We start from the raw sequence: 24653 nt of genomic DNA on the forward strand, positions 1-24653 counted from the left end.
ATGATTCTTATCATTCTTATGGAACCTAGAATTGTGATCAGCAACCCCACAAATTCTACAATGCATGATTCTTTTCTTATGCTTTGGTTGCTTCTTAGTAGGAGACTCATTTACACCTTTCATTTAAGCCAAAGTCAGCCTTCAACATCTTCACAAACCACACCCAATTCTCTGTGTTCTCCACTTGAACCACACCCCATGCTATAGGATATATAGCATTATTTGAATCTCTGCCCAATGCTACTAATAACTGACCTTTTACTTTGTTCTTTAAAAAGCACCCATCAATGCCGATTAGAGGCCTGCAAGTCTCTATCCATGTCCTTCTAATGGTGTCAAAACAGACATAAAACATGTTGAAAATGTCTTTACCATCTTCACTCGTCAGACATTCAACCTCTACATGAGAATCCTTGTTTGAAACAAGTATCTCAGCCGCATAGTCTCTTAATCTACCAAACTGATCATCGTACTCCTTCTCAATCCACTGTAGTGCCTTTTTCCGCGCAGACTGACACTGTGGCCTAGTAACACTAATCTTCCATTGTTCCTTAATGATTTCTTCAAGCTTTGCTGGCATGTAAAACTCAGGATTGTCCCTAATCTTATCAACAAATAACCTAGCAATATGAGGCACCTTAAACATCTCATATTCACCATTTGGGATACAACTATGCTTATCTATAAACTTCCTAATCTTCCACATCGAATCACTCTTAAGAATCGCTGCATACACTTGCCAATAACACTTTGATCCTTCTGTACCATCGCAACCAACACATTTGAACCCAATTTTATCGGAATCGTACCTGTACTGCTTCAGATTGCATCCAGTTCGCAGAGCATAATCCACTACAGCCTCCTTGAAAGCGACTCCACTAAAGAATGTCTGGTTAGGGTACAAATGCCCATCACCGCGCCTTATATGTGTCTGAAACACTCCTTGACCGGCGTGGTTGTCCTCTGTATCGCTCTCCGGATACTCATCATGGCGAATTGGTGGTTCGTCGATGAACTCCTCTATCATTTCATGCATCAGAACTCGATCTCTATCTTCAGCTTCGGGATCGACATCTCCTACTAAATCCGGATTAGGAACGACAATAGCCATCGAAAGCTTCGATTTCAAGATCCTGAAACTACCAAGCTTCGATTCTCTCACTTTCTCTAGGGTTCGTCGTCTGTTTCGATTTGGGAATTTAGTTTTTAGGGTTTCGATTTGGGAATGTTTGGGTAGACTCTAATCGGGTTTTAATCGGGTCAAAATCTTGGTTTAGTCGGGTATAATTAGGTTTAGTAGGTTTATTATCCGGTTAAGAAAACAGTAAACCGTCGTAAGCCAGCTCTGTGGAGATATAACCGTCGAACTATTATATCAGGGACATCTGGATTTCAAACTTTTAATTCGGGGAGATATAGGATTAGAACTTTTGATTCGGGGACATATAGAACGGAGTCATAGATCGGACTTCATCTGGCTTGATGTCATAGTTATTGGGGGGAAATAGATCGTCAGCCCTACAAATGAGTGACTTGTTACTATTTATAAAGCAAGCATTTTGTCACTTTATAAAAAAGTTGTAATTTGGCCAATATGGTTTTCATTTATGACTAATTAGCATTAACATTTTTCTTTAATATACAATTAAATATCTATGTTTTAATAAATGTCTGGTAAAATATAAGTCTCTTATAATAACGAAGTGAGCAATATTACATATGCTATATTGCATATTTGTTTCTCATGAATACGGAATGGCTTGTTTTAGAAAGAGAAATAGTAATTGTCCAGGATTTGTTTGTCAATGCACATAAGTGGCATTTCTATTTACAGTGAAACCTCAATAAATTAATACTCTATAAATTAATAACCTCTCTAAATTAATAAAATTTTCTGGTCCCGAGTTGAGACCAGTGTAAAATATGACAGTAATAACCTCCATATTACTACTTAATGTTTTAAAACTAAGACTATAAACAAAATTTTAACTCTAAAACGACAAGTAAAACGAAACGGATGGAATATATTACTTAAATCTATAAAACAATAGCAAAAGTTAGATTAAACGTATTTTAATTTTCTTCTATTTAACACTCGAAGTATTAGAATGATATTAATCAAAGGCAACATAGTACAAAAGCTAGAAAATAAGCCACAATTGAGATGATCTTAGTAGTAGGTATTGATAAGAAAGGGAAAAGAGAGAGAACAAGAGAAAAATAATTGTGTCTTTTGTTGAATGATTCAAAGATGCTTACAAAATGATGACATAGGTATCCATTTATAGGCTAAGTTCACACACATTGTTATCGTTATGAAGAAAGTGAATCGCAGGATTGATGTTTAATTAGCTTCTCTTTTTGATTACTGAGCTTGGTTTTATTTGAGCCCTTATCCAAGACTAAATCTGTTTTCTGAAGCAGAGTAGTGTTGCTTTTATAAAGAACACTAGTAGGTGCCCAACAAAACCTCGAAAACCAATCAAACTTAAAACCTAGCATAACATACAGGATGAATGATAAAAAATAAACTCAAGGTGCATAACAAATCTCGACCCAACGAGCATAATAAATAAAGGCAAGGAATAACCACCATTTGCACTAGTTGAATTCAAAATATACAAGCCGAACACATCAACATCACAAAACCAGATCGAAACCAAGGCTACCACATCGATTTGTGGAAGAAAGTCACACACTAGAGAAACATAAACTGTATCGACGAACAAATCGTCAGACGAAATTAAAAAGAATAATAAAGAAAGACACTATAATAAAAATAGAGGCGTTTGAGCCGATGACGAAGCTGCAACCGTCGACCTTCCAATTTGGCACATGCCGCTTTACATCACTCTCCAACATTGCCGTTTTTATGGGTAGGCAAGGTAGGCAAATGCCATAGGTATATAGTCAATTTTAAAAAAAAAATTAGAGTTAAAAGGCCCAATTTGTTCAAAAACTTTTTTTTTATCAAGAGATTTTTTTTTTTTTTAGTTTTACCAAGGGTTCTACAATACATTGAGACGGGATACATATGAGAAAATTAAACATCTCGTCTAAAAACACTTAACCACATATATGGTAGATAAAAACTATGAGAAAATCAATGGCATGGCTAAGGGAGCCACCAGCCGCGGGTCCCAATCAAGAAGAGATCAAAAGGGTGACAACTAGGGTTTCTCTCTGAATTGTCCGCAGAGAAACCCACACAAACATGTAAAAGTGTCAACGACTTCTATGAAAATGTTATCCACACAATCTTATCTATGTTAAATCCAAATATACTAACTACTACTCCCTCTGTTTTCCAAAGATTGATTTTCCGAATTTTGCACACAGATTAAGACAAAATGATTGTTTCATTTTACTACATATTTATCTACTCTTTTCTGTTTCTCAACACTACCAACATTCTTTTTTTCTCTTTCTAATTCAATGAAAAGTTTTGCATCCAAAAAAGAAAAGCTTTGGCACTAATATAAATTATTTTTTCCATGCGTATCATTATTTATTTTTTTCGTAAAAAGAGAAAGCAATTAAATGTATTCTAAAAAATCAATCTTTTGAAAACAAAATAAAAACTCAGAAAATCAATCTTTGAAAAACAGAGGGAGTATTAATCTACTATGACTATGTCAATTGTCAACTTCCATGCAACAATTCAGTTGATGCATGCCAAATTAATAACATATTTTGTCGCATCTAAAAAGTACATTAAATTGTCATTAATGCGGAAATTACACTTGTTCAGAGTACATTTTACATGTGTCAAGAAACAGAAGTTATTATGTTTTTACACAAACTTCTTCTCTTTACACTTTTTGTTTCTCTATGCGGTAAAACAGAAAAATAGAGATAAAAGAGCTAACTAATGTCCTCCCACGGCAGAAACATTGAGAACATCAGCTTCTGGCGGTGGAGAAGGAAGCACAGTGAGCGCTAAAACTCCACTCACGGCCGCAACCACCGCCGCCAACACAAACCCCGGAATATTTCCTCCTCCAAACATCTCATCAAACGGTCCTGCTCCTACCGACACCACCATCTACATTCATCATTAATTACATGCATTCAACGATCCATTTGTTTTTTTTTGTCTCTTTTTACTCATTCATTACTTTAACTCCAAAACCATACGATAAGAACGATATATTCATTGATATAAGAAATATATAACCTGTGGTACAACGATTGCAAGATTTAAAACCCCCAACGACAGTCCTGCATGCAAAAAAAATAAAAACAATCACTGTCTAATAAATACTCGAATATTAAACCCATGCATGCATAAACTATAAATGACATTTAGAAAAAAATGTATTAAAAATATATATATATGTATTTACATGCATATAATCTTTTAAAATTCACATTCAGAATTATACAAACTTACCTTGGCCAGCACCAGAAGAAGAAGAAAATATTGATGCCAAAGCGAAAGGAATGCTGTAAGTTATCTGAAAATAAATAACATAAAGAAATTATTACTTGATTTAAAAAAAATAAAAAACTATTTCTTTTAATTTCATAAATAATGAAACAAGTTAATAAAAAGTCAAAAAAAATTATTATACTTACAGCAAGAGGTACACCGAGGAGAGCAAACAACGACAAAGCTCCAATTTTAACACCAACCGGTGGAGAAATCGCCACCACCCCTAACACGGCGGAGTCGCGACGGCTCGACTCCGCCATCTTAGTAATCAAAACAGTCATCCCCAAACAGAACGCTAAAATGAAATTCACAATCCCCCACAACCGTTTCACACCACCAACACCACGCGCTAACCACTCTAACCCAAGCGAAGTGAATCCGAGCATCACCGAGTTTAACATCAACCCCAACGCGCCGGCGTGAACCCCCGTGTTATACACGCGCCGAGCATTATCATTAACGTTACCTCCTGAGTCACCACCGTACACTTCTCTTCCCATCCAATCAGTGTCAAATAAAAGAAAAGGAAACCAAGCAATCCAATTGAGACACGTCACCAAAAGTAACATCACCATTGGTCTTTCCATATCCTTCACCGCACTGAATAATTCCCCAAATAACGGAACTCTAACTTCTTTAGACAGCGCCGTTACTTCTTCCGTTATCTCCATATTCCCATCATCAACCTCTCCGCCGCCGTTTACTTCCTTCTCCGTCTCCGGCGACCACTGTTTCTCATCGACGTACCAGAGAGCGAAAATCGTCAGACTCATCAGAATCAGAATCGAGAAGAAGAAACAGCTTTTGAGATTCGCGCAATAGACATCGCAAGCTTTCGTCAACGTGAACGGAAACGCGTCGTGAAGATGAGTAAAAGCTCCGGCGGCGAATCCGAGTACATTTCCGACGGCCATGAAGAAAGAGAAGAAATAATTCGCAGTTCTCGTCTTCTTCCCACTATTACCAGAGAGATCCGCCAACAAAGCTCGACAAGGTCCTTGAAGCATGTTATTAGCAACATCGAGAATCCAAAATCCGACGGCGAAAACAACGATTGCGTGTGATTTCGGCGTTGAATCAACTCGATCTCCTAAAATCTCACCGATATCGGCGGCGTAACCGATAAGAACGACGGCGATTGCGACGAGCCCAGCACCGGCCGCGATAAATGGACGACGGCGACCAAAACGCGATTTGCAGCGATCGCTGTGGTAACCAACAATGGGCTGGACTAACATACCCGAAATTGGGCCGCATAGCCAAATCAGTGAGGCCCATTTATGAGGTATGCCTAAAAGCTGAACGTAAGGAGTTAAAAGTGAGAGCTGCAAAGCCCATCCGAATTGTATACCAGCGGCGATAGACGCAACCGCAATCGTTTGTTTTAGCGGTGAAGAAGATATCTGCGTTTGCGTTTGAGACTTTTTCATGGCTCTCTCTTTTTTTTTTTTTTTTTTTTCTCACTAGATTTATTGAATATGTGGATTTGTGGATAGAGAGGGAGAGAGGGAGGTATAAATAAGGAGAAGAAGGGTTTTGCATGGGAAGGCAAATGGCGGGAGGAGCTTTATCCGTTTGAGTAGACTTTGATAGTGTACTTTAATGCACTCAGATATACATGTGTCATTTTTTTCATTTATTGCTAATTTAATCTAGGTTTTGTTTTAGGCAAAGAGGAATTTTTAATAAAAAAATCTTAAGCTGTAATGGTAACTCTCACTTATAAATCTATATTTACATTTTTGGAATACAATTTATAATTAAATCTTGGAATTCGGAAGTATTTACAAGTTATGTCATTGGTGAATCGGCTTTTATGGCACTCGGCTGATCCGGAAATAATTAAAATTACTTATGGAATAACGACGAAATCATAACCGTTCTAGATTCCATCGTTCATGTAGCTATTTTATAGCTATTTGAAAATTTGTGGCTACTGATGGGCTCAGAACCAATTTGTCTAGAAATATACATATATACTCTCTCTTTCAACAACACTCATTCTCACCACCACATGCATTCATTCTGAGAAATAGAAAAGCGCAACAAAACAAAAAAATGTCTTCTTCTTATTATCGATCGTGGATGAACGAACCAATGTACGATCATGAGTCAAGTTTACTGAAAGACGAGTTTGCATGAGGTGTAGTAGAATGCATACATTAAAGTTCTAGGCAGTGTTGCTCTTTGTTTTTTTTTTAAAAAATTTCTTTTGCTTCTATTTTAAACTTATATAAGTCTCATTTGTTCTTTATTTCTACTACTTTCGCTCCTTTTTTTTTTTGAATAGAATGTTAAATTTTATTCAAACAAAAAAAAACTGTTTTACATGTGTTGTTTCATTTTGAGCTGATATAATTTTGAATAATCAAAGTTGAAAACTACTTGTGGTCGAGAGATTCCTTTTGCTTCTTTGATGGGAGTTATAGAGTTCGGGTAGTAAACCACAGACGGAGGCCGTCGTCGTATGTGTCATCGCCTTGATTTCTGATGGTGCTGAAGCAGTTTCCGATGGTTTTATCGATAAGAATTCGCATAACCATGTGGGGAGGTCAGATGTTCTCCATGACTTCTTCTGTTTCTTTCGCGCCATATATGGTAGATTGTTGCTTGAAATGCATAGCGGTTGTGAATAGCTGAGATCGATAGTAGCTGGTGTCATAGTTTTCAACTTTTTTTTAATGTAATGTTAAATTAGATTTAAAGAAAAAATAACGTTTTTACAACAAGTGCGACTTTGTTTTAAAGAGACAAAAATATAAGACCTAAAACCTTGAATAAGATTGCTAATAGACTAAGAGATTTGGTGTCTAGCTTGGAGCCAGATCTGAAAATGCTTGAACTTTCACCATTGAATCAAATAAGAAAAGGCTTTTAAGAATTAATCTCTTGTATTCTTCTCTCTTTCTTCTTGTCAAGCTAATTCCAAGACTAAGAGAAATTGTTGCTTTATCACGAAAATTCATCCCAACAGTCTGGTGCAAACTCATCCACCACAACCTCCATTTATCCCCTCTAAGCTCCCAGTCATTAATGATTCAACCTCTTGGCCAAAGGATTTATGTGAGTTCTCAAAGGCATCTTCAAGGCTTACATCACCCCACTATTCTCGATGGCGGAACTGTACAAAAAAATATATCTGAGCTATTATAGGAAATCAACAAAGGATAAAGGAAAATTTAAAGGGAATCCATCAAATAGTGTAATCCTAAGGTTAATCACCATCGCAAACTCCGGTTAAGGATGCAGCATCCTCTGGTGATGCAAATCTAGGCTCCAAGTCTCACATTGCAAGAATGAGACAAATCCAATGGGTTTTGTTTTGTTCGACGAGAGGACACAAAGTGGCCGTAACACTATTACGCACCATTTTACTCTCTTTTTTTTGTCACTCATTTTTTATCTATAGGAAAATATTGATGGAAATTTATTTAAAATTTTAATCTTTGTTTAAATCATGATAAATTAGAATCGGATGGCAAGAGGACGATTAGCACATTTTAAGTTTATGGGCTTCTAACTCAAATCAACTAGCAATATAATGAGTAAATGGACCCATATCCCTTATATAAGTGTTGGTTCCTTCAAACTTCCAATGTGGGATCCTAACACGCACTAATGATCAAGAGATTTCAAGCTTACTCTCGCTGAAGTGTGGAATTCACGAGCTTGCTTTATTGCACTCTCTCGTGAATCAAGGGATGGAATGATGAAAAATCGCTCAATCAATGGACGAACAAGAGGGATGAATCACTCAACACACTCTTAATCCGAAACTTCAATGGACTAAAGTGAATCACACACTTGAATCTAAAGAACAAACAAACACAAAGTGACTCAAACTTTGTAGAGAAGAAAATGCTTTCTTATTAATTTCAATGGTCAAGGGTGTATTGTACAAAGTGTAGATGTCGGATTCACACACTCAAGTATTTATTTATTGAGGGTTAAAATTCTTAAAGACAGAAGTGCAAGACAGATATTGTTAGTAAAAGTTTAATAAAGTAGGTAGAAAGGTATAAAGAAGTTTTTTTTTTTTTTTTTTAAGGTATAAAGAAGTTGTAGAGAGAAAATAGTATTGTATTCATAATATAAATATCTTAATCAAAAAGAGAATAAATAACATTTTGTATATTTATGGGAAAATAACAATACTTAAGTCTAAGATTTGTGGTAAAAATGTAGGATGTCTTACCTCTTTTTATTGGAGTTTTCACCTCTCTTTTATAGCTTCTTTCCTTTTCCCTAAGTGTCATTACTTGGCCACTAATTTTAGAATTAACTCACAAAATAACTCTACAATCAATTCATAAACTTGAATGACAAGTTTACTCCTTTGATCATAGTCATTAATTCATGAATTAACCTTGTGCGGGAAGAAATAATTAGTAAATAAATTTAACATTGGGGTTAACTATATAATCTATTGTAATGGCCAAAATGTGTAATGACTTTAGATTTTATATGGAAATATGAATCGTCTATAAAATGATGATTATTTTGATATTATAACTTATTATTAATAGGATAAATAATTCACTTAAAATTAGAATTACGATTTTTATGTATTGTTTGTGAATTTGTCTGTGTTTTGATTCAGAAACAAAGTATATGTGATTGTGATTTTTTGAATCATTGTGGATGAAGATGATATTGGCACTCTATTTATAGGAAAATATGGTTTTGGAATTATTATTTTTTTACTTTTTATCGATTTAATGTTGTGTTTGTATTTATTTAAGATTTCGTTTTGAAAACAGATTAATTTTAAAACCAAAATGAATATATTTAGTGATTGTTAATTTTGTTTTGAAAACAAATTAATTGGAAGAACAATACATATAAATGAATTTATTGTATACTTATATTATTTGATGGAGGCATGGAGCTGTGCTTACTGCTTATGGCTCGTTCGGTGTTAATATTACCATAATCTCAACAACTATTTTCTATAGTGGATATAAGGAATAGATCTAAGATTAAAACCATAATGGTATTGAAAACACAGATCTTCAGTTAGGATTTATTTATTTAAAATTAATAAATCAGATTAAGCACTGAATTTGAACCTTAGTGCTAGTGTAAATAAATCCAAGAAGTATTCTAGTTTAAATTAAACCTAATGGGTTTTTTTAAACACATAAATGATTATTTTAATAATAATGAGTTTTACTTAAAATAAATTACTTACAACATACTAACATAGTATCCCTTATACAAATATATATATATATATATATATATATATATATATATATATATATATATATATATATATATAAATATCTTCAAATACAAAAATATACTATATAGTGTTTTAGTTAATTTGAAAACGAAAATAACAGTAGTTTATTTGAATATTCATATGAAGTTGTACTATTATTTTCTTAATACACTAATAATCACTTATGATCAATATTAAATACAAAAATATGTTAAATAGTGTTTTAATTAATTTGGAAAATAAACGAAAATAAAAGTAGTTTATTTGAAATAATAATTATGTAAAGATTAATTGCTTAATTATTTGTTTTCTAATTTATGTGATATATGTAATGTATGAGACTAATGGTAAATTCTGTAAATAGTTTAATAGAAGTTGGGTAATTATTTAAATAAGAGTCAAATCATTGTGAGAGCGACACATCAGCGTGGCAATCTTGTTAATAACACATCAGGGTAAGGTTTATTTTTTATAGTGTTTCTCTATTAATATATAGGGGATTAATCTTGACCACCTCCTTTGTGCAACATATATTTCGTTGGACTTGTAAATCGATGGGCCTCCAAAGCACTAAAGTGATCCAGTGGACTGGATCCGGTATCAACACAAGGGGCGAAATGAGCTTTATATAGAGCTCCTACAAGAGTAGACTAACGTTATAAAATGGTAGAAATAAGAAAGAAATCATACAATGAATGCAAAACTAGCCGTAGGACAATAATAAGAAATCAATCAAAATACGGGAAGTGGTGTCTCCTTTGAATCGGGTCGGTTTAAGGGGGTAGGTGAGATTCTTTGGAATATTCTGGTCGTCATAGAGGTTACCCAAAACGCAGCAGTCTTGGTGAGAAAACCATTGGAAAGTTATTGCCCTAAGTGTGAATGCGGCCATATAAGGAAAGTGTGAGGACAACGAGATCCGCTTGATCTGGTACTTGTTGGTGCATGGAAAGATGTTATATGACTCTCCCAGATTGGTTAAGGTCTCTTCTGATTGGAGTAATGTCTCTCCTGGTCGCCAAAGTTTTGTTTATAAACCCGTTAACTTCCAAATAAGGCAAACTGAGAATCATCTGGTTTAGAAAACTAAAATCTCCTAAACTGAAATCGGTTTTGAATTGATTTCAACTCTAAGAGCTCCTCTGAATAGTCAAGAGTGCAGGAAAATCCTCCAATGACTTTGTGTATGTCTGACTTGTAAATTGAATAACTCCTTCGTGTGAATTTTGGGCTGATTCTTCTTCGAGGTGCTCAGTAGTTGAGATGAGAATGTATTCCAAGTGGTCGTTAGTCTGGCGGAATTGATCTTGGACTTTGTATGGACTGAACAAGGCTCAGGGGTCTTCTCGGGTAGGCTGAATTGGTTTTGGCCTAAATTTTTTGTCAGAATTACAAAAAACGATACTAGAAATTCTGTGTTATTATATTATTCTTTGTTAAACGTCTACACATACATATATATAGAATTTAGGATACATTAACCCTAATCATATATTAAACCTAATAAAGCCCATATCAAAGGCATGACACAAAGGCATGTTCCAATCCTATTACCCCCCCCTTCAAGTTGGAGTGGTCTATCAAGAACACCCAACTTGCCGAAAAGGAAAAAAAAAAAAAATTTGAAGCGCCTTCAGCTGCTTCGATCCTCACACTAACCTGAAGCACATTCCGCAACTCCTTGATCTTCACAAACCTCTTAGCGCATTCCGCAACTCTTTGAATTTCACAACACTCTGAGCGGCTTTCTGCAACTCTGATAATGTGAACAACAGTCTGATCGCCTTCTGCAGCTCTGACGACTTTAACAACGATCTAAGCGCCTTTTGCAGCTTTGACCTTTACAATAGTTTGATTGCATTATGCAGCTCGGATAGCGTTGACACCAGTCTGAGCACATTTTGTAGCTCTGATGACCTAAACAACGGTCTGAGCGTCCCACAGCTCTGACCTTAATAACACTCTAAGCGAATTCTGAAGCTTTGATAACTTTAACAATGGTCTGAGCGCAGTTCGCAGTTTCTTTGATGACTAACCACGCAATAGTCAAAGTGTTGACCACACGACCGATAGGCTTCCACGACTATTAGTAAAATCACAAAAACCCTAGCAGATCTTCGAGAATATCCATAAAGGAATAAACTTGCTCCTCAATTTTATCCTTTCCATATGCTGATTCGGAGAATATTTAGTGAATTTTTGAATCAACAACCACACCAAGAACACACCGCACCAGCTACTCGCTTCGTGAGCACATCGCAGACTCTTGATACCAACTCATGTTGACATCAACTGGTTGTCTTCAACATCAGCTGGTTGTCTTCAACATCAACTTGTTGTTCAGAGTCAAAACTTTGTAAATCAAAAATGGATAACTCAAGACGAGTTGTGGAAACACCAGAAACAGAGACCTCTTAGGTACTCTGAAACAAACCAAACGGAGCAGCAATCTGTTTGCAAAGCCCCAACCTTCCTTTGCCAACCACGAACACGGAAACAAACATCTGAGCCAGACAACTAGTTGAGCCTGACAGCTACTGGATGTCTTACAACCAAACAGATGGAAAAATATACCAACCAGAGAAATCTGAGACTTGACACAAAGGAAGAACAAACAAACCCATGCTAATCCAAAACCCTAAAACATCGAGATCTACCACCGTGAAACCAGATCTAAAAACCACTCTCCCAAAAAAAAACCCTAATTTTAACAACTCCCCTTCTCTCACCAACGAAGATCTCACAAACTCGACATAAATGAAACCCGACAAACCAGATTGAAAAATAACCATTCTCACCAAGAAACATCAAAAAATGAAAACCGACAAACCAGATCTAAAAATCTGCTCTCAATAACTAATTAAGGACTATTAGAAAACATCAAAAACAAAACCTTGCAAAGACCAAAACGACTAACAAAAAACGAAGAATAAAAAACTTTTTTTTTTCATCTTAGTGGAAGCAAAACAACAACCCTAGAAATTGTAACCTAGAGCTCTGATACCATGTCAGAATGACACAAAACGATATTAGAAATTTTGTGTTATTGTGTTGGTCTCTGTTAAACGGCTACACATACATACATATAAGATTTAGGGTACATTCACCCTAACCACATATTAAACCTAATAAAACCCATATCAAAGGCCTGATTTGATTCTAGTAAAAGGCCTGACATCAAAAGCATGATCCAATCCTATTAGTTTTAGATGAAATTTTGTTAAAAAAATCCCAATTGGCTGCTCTTGGGTGGTTGTTTCTTGCCCATAATATTCTCCGTGGTTGGTATTTGGGTTGATGATCGCATCAACGAGGCCATTATTAAATATAATTGCAAAAACAGAAAATATTTATAACAATCTGCAAGTTGATTTTATCTTATTAAAATATTCAAATATGAGTTTTTTAAAATTAAAATTAAAAACTTGATTGACCCAATGTCCAACCATTTTATCTTGGTGACTTGATGATTTGATCAACTTCCTCTCGTTCATCATCTAAACTCAACATTTATATAAGCATAAGCATTGAGGACTCAAGGTAAAGATATTCCCATTGGCATTGCAATAACCATCCCCATTCCTCTTCTTTTTACATGCAGCAGCACATTCTTTCGTGTCGCAATATTCGTAACAATTTTTTTTGCCCTTACCATTACAAACTTGCAATACTATTTTTTCATCACATTTTCTTCTTTGTGCTTCAACCACTGTTCCTGTTAAAGGTAAACATTTAAAACATAATGTATCAGTTTTCTATTTTTAATAATAAGAAAATAGTACATTCTTCTTCTTTCATTTTTTTTGTCAAAACTTTCTTCTTCTTTATTTCTTTCTTTCATTCAAATGGATGATTTAAGAAAGATTTTGGGCATATTAGTGAAAAAATTAATATATCAGATACGTAATCATCTATTAATTCTTTACAATTATGTCATCATAACATAATATCTTTATCTTCTTTTTTCATTTTTTTCCATCAAAATAGCATTATATTAGATTTATGAAATCAATATGTAAGTGTTGTTCAAGCCATATATGCAGATGTACTGAATCAAATTTTTTTTATCAATGATATAAATTGCATAGAGGACTACAAAACATTAATCTTGATGAGAAAAAAATATTGCGCAAAAGTGTATATATTTATGAAATGAAAGGAGAAATATAGATAATGACAAAAATAAAACTTTTAACACCCTAAAATCTAAAGACATTATTAAAAGTGAATAAATAAATCAAAATAAACTATTACAGTTTGTTTGGCGAGAAACCAACTGAAATGAGTATTTTTCTATCATTTGTGTGTAGGTCTGGCTCTGCATATGTAAACTAAGGAAGACCCAGTTTTTTTTTCTCATTTATTGTAATTATAAAAATTGAAATAAACCTATTTTCACATCAATATAATGCTCGTCTCGGCAGCCTAAACACGATCTGTAAAATGTGTGATAAATCTTTTTGCCCAATTGTTAGCACTTATTGTCCAATTTTTTCCTTAGGTTGCCTCAATAAAGCTTGAAAATGAAAATAACAATATCCATTAACTTAAGCTTAATATATTGGTTGGAAATATGTTTAGATTTTTCATTACCTCAATAGAGCTTGAAAATGAAAATAACAATATCAATTAACTTATAAGATTAATTTAGTATATTGGTTGGAAATAGTTCCTAACTTCAAGCATTATTTGTCTGTGTAATTTGAAAGGTAGCTTGATTAAATAGTATGCTATATTAAAATACATAGAGAAATATCTTAGCACTGAAACAAGTTTTATGGACAACTAGATGAATTCCCATGCTACGCGTGGGTTTGTTTTGAAAATTGTTAAGATAAAAATATGTTAATTGTTTTTGTTGCTAATTTATGTTTATTTTTCTGTTTGTTATTGTATACTTAATAAAATTAGACTCATCTTATGTACTTAAAATTTTTATTGTTAGATTTGTTTTTGACTCTAAATATCAATTTTTACATTTTCATTTATAATCTGATTATTTTTATATCTAAGATTCTAGTATTTGTTCATTATCATGAATACACACAACAAGAATATAAGATATTTTGATCTCAAGAGTTTTCGTATGAAAAGAAGAAAAAGAAAGCAAAAATTAAAGAGTTATTTAAGTAACAATTTTAGATTTTATGCTATTGCATATAATATGAGACTTTTGATTTTCTCTCAATTAATTTTGCTGATTTTTAATTTAAATAATGTAGAATGACACATGTCATTTTCTTGGGTGATGATGTGTCACTCATATGGAGAGAGTTGACCAACTTTTATGTATATGATTATATCACGCATTCCAAAAATTTCAAAATTAGCATTAGTGAGTTTACACAACCTTTTTTTTTTTACCATTAGCTAATTATGTAAAATAATAAAATTAATTACAATTTGAAATCAAGATTATAATATGATCTAATATGATCGCGTGAAACGTCAATAAAATGTTTAAATTAGTATTTTAAATAATACATTTATGTTATTTTTGGAACTTTGGAGATTTTATGATAAATTTGGTAATAATACTTATTTTTGTGCTATTTGTGAGAATTACCCATTTAAATATGATTTATTCGATAAAAACATATTATTTATTATAATGGCTTGATTAGATGGAATGTGAAAGGTATTTTAGTCAAAGCTTATTGAAAAGATATTACCATTTTATTATACTTTTGAGTTTCAACATTTGATTATTAACCAAAAAAATAAAAATCTAAAGTTATATTTTGAATACTCATTCTCATTTCATTTCTTGTATTTCCAATAATAGTTAGTGTCCGAGACAGATTCAGCACTTTAATAACCGAAGAGCTAAATACAAAGAAATGAAGTCGCGGAAATGTTTTTCTTTATTGATTTCAAGAACGAGAGCTTACAAGTACAAAGAGATCTTTCGTGCGTCAGTCACAAGCTAGAGTTTTTCCTTGTATTTTCTATGTCTAGGGTTCTTGAGAGTCGAATTGTAGATCCTTTCTTGGTGACGGCTCATTTCTATTTATATTCTTCCTCCTAGGTCTCCGAATATGCCTTACTTCCATATCCTTCGACCCAAGACCTTCCTTTCTTTTATCCCTCTCAATATTACGCAATATTGCCCGTATATTCGAGTTAATCCTTCCATTCTGTTAGGTCGATCTTGATCTTTTCATTTCAACGCAATGGGGCCTTAGTCCAATATGAATGGGAATAAGTCATTGGGCCGAGCCCAATAAGATGTTTCAAAGATTCGGTTTATTCTTGGTTCGAGTTGAGTTAACTTGGTGGTGCTAAATCACCCATCAACAATTAGCACCCCCCCCCCCCCCCCCCCTGTATGGCGTAAGGAAAAAGCGAGTAGACTTTGCCGAGATAGAATGATAGTTTAGCTGGACTCAAACTTAGATAAAAACCGGCTTGTCACTTGTCCGACTGTTCCTGAGCAGTTTTTGGATATCAAACGGACCTCTCCAGAAGGTAATTTTAATGTGGCCGCTATGGAACTTGGGGATGGGTCTTTTGTCGAAATAGAGTGGATGTTGTTTAAACTTGAGAAGCTTAAGGCCCAAGAAAGATATAAACAAGTCGGTTTATATTAAAAGAAGATTCTAGATTTTGGTTAGGAGTTATCTAAACCTAATTCTAGTGTGTTTAGGATTTGTAGAATTAGTATAAATAGAGGTGCCAAGGTTGTGGCTAACCCTATGTGTTTTTTGAGAGAACAAGAGAGATTTGTGAGGTTTAAGTTTTGAGTAAAGTTTCTTAAACATAATAAAGAGAGGAGTCTTTGTTAATCATAAGTCTTTGAGTTCCTAAAGTGTTTTGATCAATAGTTGGTATCAGAGCGATATTGAATCAGAAACATGAAGATCGTGAAGGAACAAACGATGGCAGAGCTAGTTCCCGTAGACAAGCCAAAAGAAACTGGTTCCTCATCGATCCGGTGCCCGATGCTCAATACCACAAACTATACTGTGTGGACCATGAGAATGAAACCGATGCTCAGGGTTAACAAAGTATGGGAGGCTATTGACCCAGGAACAACCGATGAGGACAAGAACGATATGGCAAAAGCACTTCTCTTCCAATCCATACCAGAGTCGTTGATTTTGCGAGTAGGGGAGTATGAAACTGCGAAACAAGTCTGGGATGCTATCAAAACTAGGCATATAGGAGCTGACAGAGTAAAAGAAGCCCGACTTCAAACCCTAACAGCTGAATTTGATCGGATCAAGATGAAAGAAACTGATAATATTGATGAGTTTGTAGGAAAACTTTCAGAGATTTCTACTAAATCTGCTGCTCTTGGAGAAAAGATTGCAGAAATCAAACTTGTTAAGAAGTTTCTAAAGTGTCTCCCAAGGAAAAAATACATCCAGATAGTAGCCTCACTAGAGCAAGTTCTTGATCTCAAGAACACAAGCTTTGAAGAAATAGTAGGAAGAATCAAAGTCTATGAGGAAAGAGTCTGTGATGAGGAAGAAGAAGTATCGAATGATCAGGGAAAACTCCTATATACAAACCTTGAATCACAACCATATCAAGGTAGTTATGGAGGAGGAAGAGGCAGAGGACAAGGTGGAAGATATTCACAAACAGGGAGAGGACGTGGTCGCTTCTCTGGGTATCAACAAAACGGAAGTATTAGACAAGAAAGAGACAAATCAAAAGTGATATGCTATCGATGTGACAAAGTAGGGCACTTTGCATCAACTTGTCCAGATAGATTACTGAAACTTCAAGAAGCACAGGAGCAGAAAGATGATGAGACTCATGAAGCAGAGGAACTAATGGTGCATGAAGTTGTCTATCTGAATGAAAAGAATGTGAAACCAAGTAATTTTGAAACCCAAAGTGATGGAAAGAATATTTGGTATCTTGATAATGGAGCAAGCAATCACATGTCAGGAAATAGAGAATTCTTCACTAAAATTGATGAAACAGTGACAGGCAAAGTAAGATTTGGTGATGATACACGTATTGACATAAAGGGAAAGGGCTCTGTTTTGTTCTTAAGCAAGAATAAAGAGAAAAAGATCTTGGCAGATGTATATTACATACCAGGTTTAAAATCAAATATCATTAGCCTTGGTCAAGCAACAAAGTCTGGCTATGATGTCAGAATGAAGGATGATTATCTCACAGTACATGACAAGGATGGAAAACTTCTAGTTAAAACAAAGAGATCAAGAAATAGACTGTATAAAGTCCTCATGGAACTTGAGCCTGCAAAATGCCTGCAAACAATGGAGATTAGTGAATCAAGAAGGTGGCATGCAAGATTAGGACATATAAACCTACAAACAATGGAAACAATGCAGAAGAAAGAACTTGTGACTAGCCTGCCTACAATAAAAATTGAAAAGGAAACTTGTTCTTCATGTCTAATGGGAAAACAAGTAAGGAAAGCCTTTCCTCAAGCAACTACATATAGAGCAGAAAAACGACTTGAGCTTATACACGGAGACCTCTGTGGTCCCATTACACCCTCCACAACAGCAAGAAATAGGTATGTGTTTGTACTAATTGATGATCATTCCCGTTACATGTGGTCCATCCTTTTAAAGGAGAAGAGTGAAGCCTTTGAGAAGTTCAAGAAGTTTAAAATGCTAGTAGAGCAAGAAACAGGAACTTCTATCAAAACTTTTAGGACAGACAGAGGAGGAGAGTTTGTATCCTATCAATTTCAGAGTTTTTGTGATAAAACTGGTATACAAAGGCATCTCACTGCACCTTACTCCCCACAACAAAATGGAGTTGTTGAAAGAAGAAACAGAACGCTTATGGAAATGACAAGAAGTATTCTGAAACATATGAATATGCCAAATTACTTATGGGGAGAAGCTGTGAGACATTCTACATACTTGATCAATAGAGTTGGAACAAGAACTTTAAATACACAAACACCATACGAGGTATATAAAGGAAGAAAACCAAACATAGAACATCTGCGAGTGTTTGGATGCCTAGGCTATGCAAAGAATGATTCTTCTCATCTAAAGAAGTTAGATGATCGTTCAAGAGCCCTAGTTCACTTAGGAACAGAACCAGGAACTAAAGCCTACAGGCTAATGGATCCAACAAATAGAAAAATTGTTGTTAGCAGGGATGTTGTTTTCAATGAAAATGAAGGATGGAAGTGGAATCATATAGAAAAAGCATCTGATGAAAATATGGTAACTTTCAGGGTCAGTATTGGAGAATATGGTAATAATGGATTAAGAGAAGAACAAAATGTTGAAAGAGAAGATAACACTACTGAAGAAATCAATGAAGAAATCAACAATGAAACAGAAAATGAAGTTTCTGAGGAACAAAACGATGAATCTTCTTCAGAAGAAACAGAGGAAGCTGAGAATCAAGAAAGCCCGCAGCAGAATCAACCACCACTAGTGTTAAGAACCTCACAGAGACAGGTCACACGACCAAAATATCTAAATGATTACATTTTACTTGCAGAGATAGAAAGTGAGAGACTGCTAATGATCATAAACGAGGAACCATGGGATTATCAGGAAGCAAAAGAGTCTACTGAATGGATGAGATTTCCTCCATCATAAAGAATAACACATGGAATCTGGTTGAACTACCTGCAGGAGCTAAGCCTATAGGGCTGAAATGGGTCTTTAAGATAAAAAGAAATTCAGATGGAAGCATAAACAAATACAAAGCCAGGTTAGTTGCTAAAGGGTATGTGCAAAAACATGGAATAGATTTTGATGAGGTTTTTGCACCAGTAGCACGTATAGAAACAATCCGTTTTATTGTAGCTATAGCAGCCTCAAATGGCTGGGAGATACATCATCTTGATGTAAAAACGGCATTTTTACATGGTGAGTTAAAAGAGGTAGTGTTTGTGTCTCAGCCAGAAGGATTTGTGATAGAAGGAAGTGAAAAAAAAGTCTACAGACTAAACAAGGCACTTTATGGTTTAAGACAAGCTCCTAGAGCCTGGAACATTAAGCTCAACAGGATTCTCAAGGAATTAGGTTTTGCGAAGTGTTCAAAAGAACCTTCATTGTATCTAAAACAAGAAGTGGAGCATCACCTACTTGTAGCAGTATATGTGGACGATTTACTGGTTACAGGTTCAAGGATAGACCAAATCCTAGAATTCAAGAAAAAAATGGCCTCCAAATTTGAGATGAGTGATCTTGGCCTACTAACATACTATCTTGGTATTGAGGTTATTCAACATAACATGGGCATCATTCTAAAACAAGGAAGGTATGCAGAGAAGATTTTAGAAGAAGCAAGAATGAAAGATTGTAATGCAGTTCATTCACCTATGATTACAGGCCTGAAGTTGTCTAAAGCAGAGAATGAAAGGAACATTGATGAAAAAGAGTATAGACGAAATATTGGATGCTTAAGGTATTTACTCCACACACGGCCAGATCTCTCTTTCTATGTCAGTATTTTGAGTAGATACATGCAGGAACCAAAAGAATCACATGGTAATGCACTAAAGCAGGTCCTAAGATATTTGCGTGGAACTATCAAACTTGGCATGTCCTTTACTTGTGGTTCAAAGAAAGGGCTAATAGGATACAGTGACAGTAGTCACAATGTAGATGAGGATGATGGTAGAAGTACCACAAGACATATTTTCTATCTTGCTGATTGTCCAATTACCTGGTGTACTAAGAAACAATAGATAGTGGCTCTGTCTTCATGCGAAGCAGAGTTCATGGCAGCCACTGAGGCTGCAAAACAGGCAATCTGGCTCCAAGAACTTCTGGGAGAAGCTACTGGGAAAGAGTGTGAAAGGGTGACGCTTCTTCTTGACAATAAATCAGCTATAGCCTTAGCTAAGAATCCGGTTTTTCACGGTAGAAGCAAACACATACATAGGAGATATCATTTCATCCGTGAATGTGTTGAGAATGAGCTTATTGATGTGGAGCATGTTCCCGGGGACGAGCAAAAGGCTGATATATTGACTAAGGCGTTGGGAAGGATTAGATTCAAAGAAATAAGAGAGCTTATGGGTGTTCAAGATGTGGAGAATGAAGATATCAAGTTTAAGGAGGAGAATGTTGTTTAAACTTGAGAAGCTTAAGGCCCAAGAAAGATATAAACAAGTCGGTTTATATTAAAAGAAGATTCTAGATTTTGGTTAGGAGTTATCTAAACCTAATCCTAGTGTGTTTAGGATTTGTAGAATTAGTATAAATAGAGGTGCCAAGGTTGTGGCTAACCCTATGTGTTTTTTGAGAGAACAAGAGAGATTTGTGAGGTTTAAGTTTTGAGTAAAGTTTCTTAAACATAATAAAGAGAGGAGTCTTTGTTAATCATAAGTCTTTGAGTTCCTAAAGTGTTTTGATCAATAAGTGCAGTGGCCTTCTTTTTTATTTGAATTTAGATATATATCTATTATATCTATCGCTTTTTTACATTTTACATATAGTATTTTTTAACGGCCGAATCAGCATATTTTTTGAAGCTCCGTAACTCTTCCTCAGGTTTAATCGTGTGAAACTTTTTTTGATATGTTGAGAGCGAAAACAAAAAGCCATGTGGCACAATCTCCGAAGATTCTTGATATCACGTATTTTTAGAATTTTTCCTTAACTCCGAAGGTTTTGTAAGTAATTTTCCATTTCCAAGCTTCGACTCGAAAGGTACTTTCTCGCTCTTCTCTCTCTTCCGTCGATATTTTTGTGTCTCGCTTAGCCGTTATGGTTTTCAGTTTTGAATTTGCCCCCTCCCCCGTTCAATTCACTACTCCGAGCTTGGTTTATCATGACGAGAGAGAACAAACGCAAGCTTTCATATGCTAACGCTTCGGTGTCCGACGATGACAATTAGCGTCTGATTGATCATTCGGCAGCCAAGCAGCACCTAAAGAAGCGAACTTTGATTCGACCCGTGTCCGAATTAGGCGGGCCTTCCTTGAATCAGATCTCAATTCTGTTGAATCTTGCTTGTCTGGGCCTTCTTCCCTTATTTCTCCGGAGGCTCATTCGAGGGAAATAATTGAATTCACCAGAGTTGGATTTAAAGGCGATTAGTCGAGTGACGAAGAAGATTTTGTACCGACTGTTGATAATGTCGTGGTAGAAGATCTTCTGTCAATGCCCGACTACTCAGGTGAAGAGGAAGTAGGTTGTGACAAATCGGTTTTCTCGGAAAAGGACATCGATATTCTGCTTCAGAATTATGGGTTAGTCGACTGTGGAGTCAGAATTACGGCTCCTCGCGCAGACCAACTTCCATGGAATCCTCCAAAGGGTTATGTCTGTATGTATGAGGCGCACTTCATGTATTGCCATTTGTGATTCCCGCTTCCTATTCTCCTCTTGTAGTATTGCTGTCGTAGGAGGTTGCGATTTCGCGCTTAGTTATGCCGCAATCTGTAATATCGTAGCAAACCTTTAATTCGATTTTGACATATGCTAACATAACGATGAAAATTACAAATCTTTAACATAAATATTTTTTTTTAAAAAACATATTTATTAAAGTATAGAATTATAAAGGATATACTTCATTTAAAACTAGAAAATTTTATGAAAATGAAACATTTATTAAAAAGGGAAAATATTATTAATTAACATTATTGCGACACGTGTTTGTTGTTGATCATATTTCAATGCATTTGTCAATCATGTTTACACTTATAAACTTTAACTGTAGTATTTTTAGAGATATTTTGATAAGTTTTTAGGGAGAGGTCATTTTTAAAATATTCTTTGAAACTAGTCTAATTAAGGTATAACCACCTAAATATACAAAAACTCGAGAAAAAGAAAAGAATAATGAGGTCATGAAATCAGACCGGAATCAAGATTCACGGGAGAGAAGACTATTGCAGATGGAGAACCAAATGAAGAATAGTGAAGACCAGACCTATCGTACCTTTTTGTATCTAGAACAAGCTCCGATCAAGCTAGACAAGCCAAAGTTCTATTCACTGTGCTCTTTGTGTTTTGTTTTTTCTAATTTCTTTTGCTTCTATTTGAGACCTATATAAGTATCATTTATTTTTTGTATCAGACGAAAATCCATCCCAACTGTGTGGTTCGACCTCATCTACCATTATATCTATCCTCTCTATGTCATCGAGAGACTTTGCAACCTCTAGGTTATATATATATATATATATATTTATTAAGATCAAGAAGTTAATTTAACCTTATTAAAATATTCATATATGAAATTTATTAAAAAAATATAATTAGAAACTTGATTGACCCAATGTCCAACCACTTTATCTTGGTGACTTGATGATTTGATCAACTTCTTCTCGTTCACCATCTAAAACTCAACATTTATATAAGCATACGCATTGAGCACTAAGAGCAAATTCGTTCCCATCGCATATACCTTCCCCATTCCTCTTCTTTTTACATGCAGCAGCACATTCCCTCATGTCGCAATAATCGAAACATTTGTTTTTGCCCATACCATTACAAAGTTGAAAGACTATTTTTTCATTACATCTTCTTCTTTGTGCTTCAACCACTGTCTGTTAAAGTAAAACATTGAAGACATAATGTATCGATTTTTTATTTTTAATAATAAGAAAATAGTACTTTCTTCTTTCTTTCTTTTATTGAGATGGTTGTTTTAAAAAAGATTTTGGGCATCTTAGTGAAAAAAAAAAAATATCAGATACAGAATCATCTATTAATTCTTGAAAATTATGTTATCATAACTTAATATCAATAATCAAAATTCTTTTTTTTTTCTTTTTTTCTTTTTCCCCGCCAAAATAGCATTATATTGGATTTATGAAATACATAACTACATAAGTGTTGTTCAAGCCATATATGCGGATTTACATAATTGAAATTCTTTTGTCAATGATATAAATTCCATAGAGAACTACAAAACATTAATCTTGATGAAGAAACAAAATACAGCGTAAAATGTATATATTTATGAAAGGAAGGGAGCAAAATATATAATGACAAAAATTAAAAATTTAACACCCTAAAATCTAAAGACCAGGGGCGGCTCAAAAAAATTTTAGACCTTGTGCCGAGTTAAATTTTTTTTGAAAATATTCATGATATTAAAATTTAGGACCCTTTTACAAAAAAATTAAAATTTGAGGCCCTTAAATCCTAAGAAAAAACTTTAAAAAATGTAAGACCCAGTGCTATTGCACTGTTAGCACTGCTTCTAAGCCGGGCCTGCTAAAGACATTACTAAAAATGAATAAATAGTAAAACAAAGTATTATATTTTGTTAGGCGAGAAACCAACTAAAATGAGTAATTTTTTATCTTCCAATCATCAAAAACAAAGTTCTCAAACTATTCATGTCATTTTGAATCGTTTTATTACTGTAATCTATTTTTTCATTTTCATGCAAAATATAGTAAATAAAAATAAATCATTCAACTGCATGTACTAGGCATTTGGCATTTGAATTGATAAAAGAAAACTTTGCTTTGAACCAATTGAATCATCCAACAAAAATCTATTTTGCAATCATTCAACAAGTTAAAGGGTTCTCTGTAATTTTCTTTGGTAAAAACATAAAACTATGACTAAGATGGACGATAATTTTGAAATGCCAAATCATGCACCTATTACTCTTTAAACCCGTATTCTATATTAATTAGGTTCGGATTTGGGGCTTATGCATACTCTATTAGTATATTTAGAGAATCAACATATTATTGATGATCAACTTATATAGACTGATTATTTAAAATCTATTAATGATCGTGTTAAATAAATACAAACCTGTAACAAGAATGATGAGAATAGTTAGCATGGCCATCGAAAGTTGAAAGGGTTTACTCATCCTTTATGATACAAATGAGTAGATGCTGTTTTACAACTTAGAAAATATATATGAACAAAGTGTGTGCAAGTATTTATATAAGAAATTAGATTTGAATCACTCTGATACATATCTAATTTAAGCTATCCATCTCCTTTAATTTTGGTTTCAAGGACCAGTTCTATAGCCATTTCTGTTTTATTTTATTTTATTACATTGGATATGTAACCTAAGGAAGACCCAGTTTTTTCTCATTTCTTGTAA

At 34.5% G+C, this 24653-nt stretch overlaps 3 protein-coding genes across 3 annotated transcripts; all 3 read right to left on the reverse strand.

The window, feature by feature from the left end:
* Window positions 1-134: 134 nt before the first annotated feature.
* Window positions 135-1513, reverse strand: LOC110227408. Its single transcript, XM_021021502.1, has 2 exons — window positions 457-1513; window positions 135-148 (listed from the first exon to the last, which is right to left on the reverse strand). Exons 1-2 carry the CDS (start codon window positions 1109-1111, stop codon window positions 135-137), a joined length of 669 nt encoding a protein of 222 aa, XP_020877161.1. The 5' UTR covers window positions 1112-1513.
* A 2183-nt stretch (window positions 1514-3696) lies between these two features.
* Window positions 3697-5920, reverse strand: LOC9308524 (putative sucrose transport protein SUC6). The gene is made up of 4 exons (XM_002874536.2): window positions 4579-5920; window positions 4394-4457; window positions 4178-4221; window positions 3697-4045 (listed from the first exon to the last, which is right to left on the reverse strand). The coding sequence occupies exons 1-4, from the start codon at window positions 5863-5865 to the stop codon at window positions 3869-3871; spliced, it is 1572 nt and encodes a 523-aa protein (XP_002874582.1). The 5' UTR covers window positions 5866-5920; the 3' UTR covers window positions 3697-3868.
* Window positions 5921-13053: 7133 nt separating this feature from the next.
* LOC9310650 (putative defensin-like protein 135) lies at window positions 13054-24632 on the reverse strand. The gene is made up of 2 exons (XM_021020624.1): window positions 24350-24632; window positions 13054-13374 (listed from the first exon to the last, which is right to left on the reverse strand). Exons 1-2 carry the CDS (start codon window positions 24408-24410, stop codon window positions 13163-13165), a joined length of 273 nt encoding a protein of 90 aa, XP_020876283.1. The 5' UTR covers window positions 24411-24632; the 3' UTR covers window positions 13054-13162.
* Between the last annotated feature and the right edge of the window lie 21 nt (window positions 24633-24653).

Source organism: Arabidopsis lyrata (assembly GCF_000004255.2).
Source record: "Arabidopsis lyrata subsp. lyrata unplaced genomic scaffold ARALYscaffold_6, whole genome shotgun sequence".
NCBI classification, from domain to species: Eukaryota; Viridiplantae; Streptophyta; class Magnoliopsida; order Brassicales; family Brassicaceae; genus Arabidopsis; species Arabidopsis lyrata.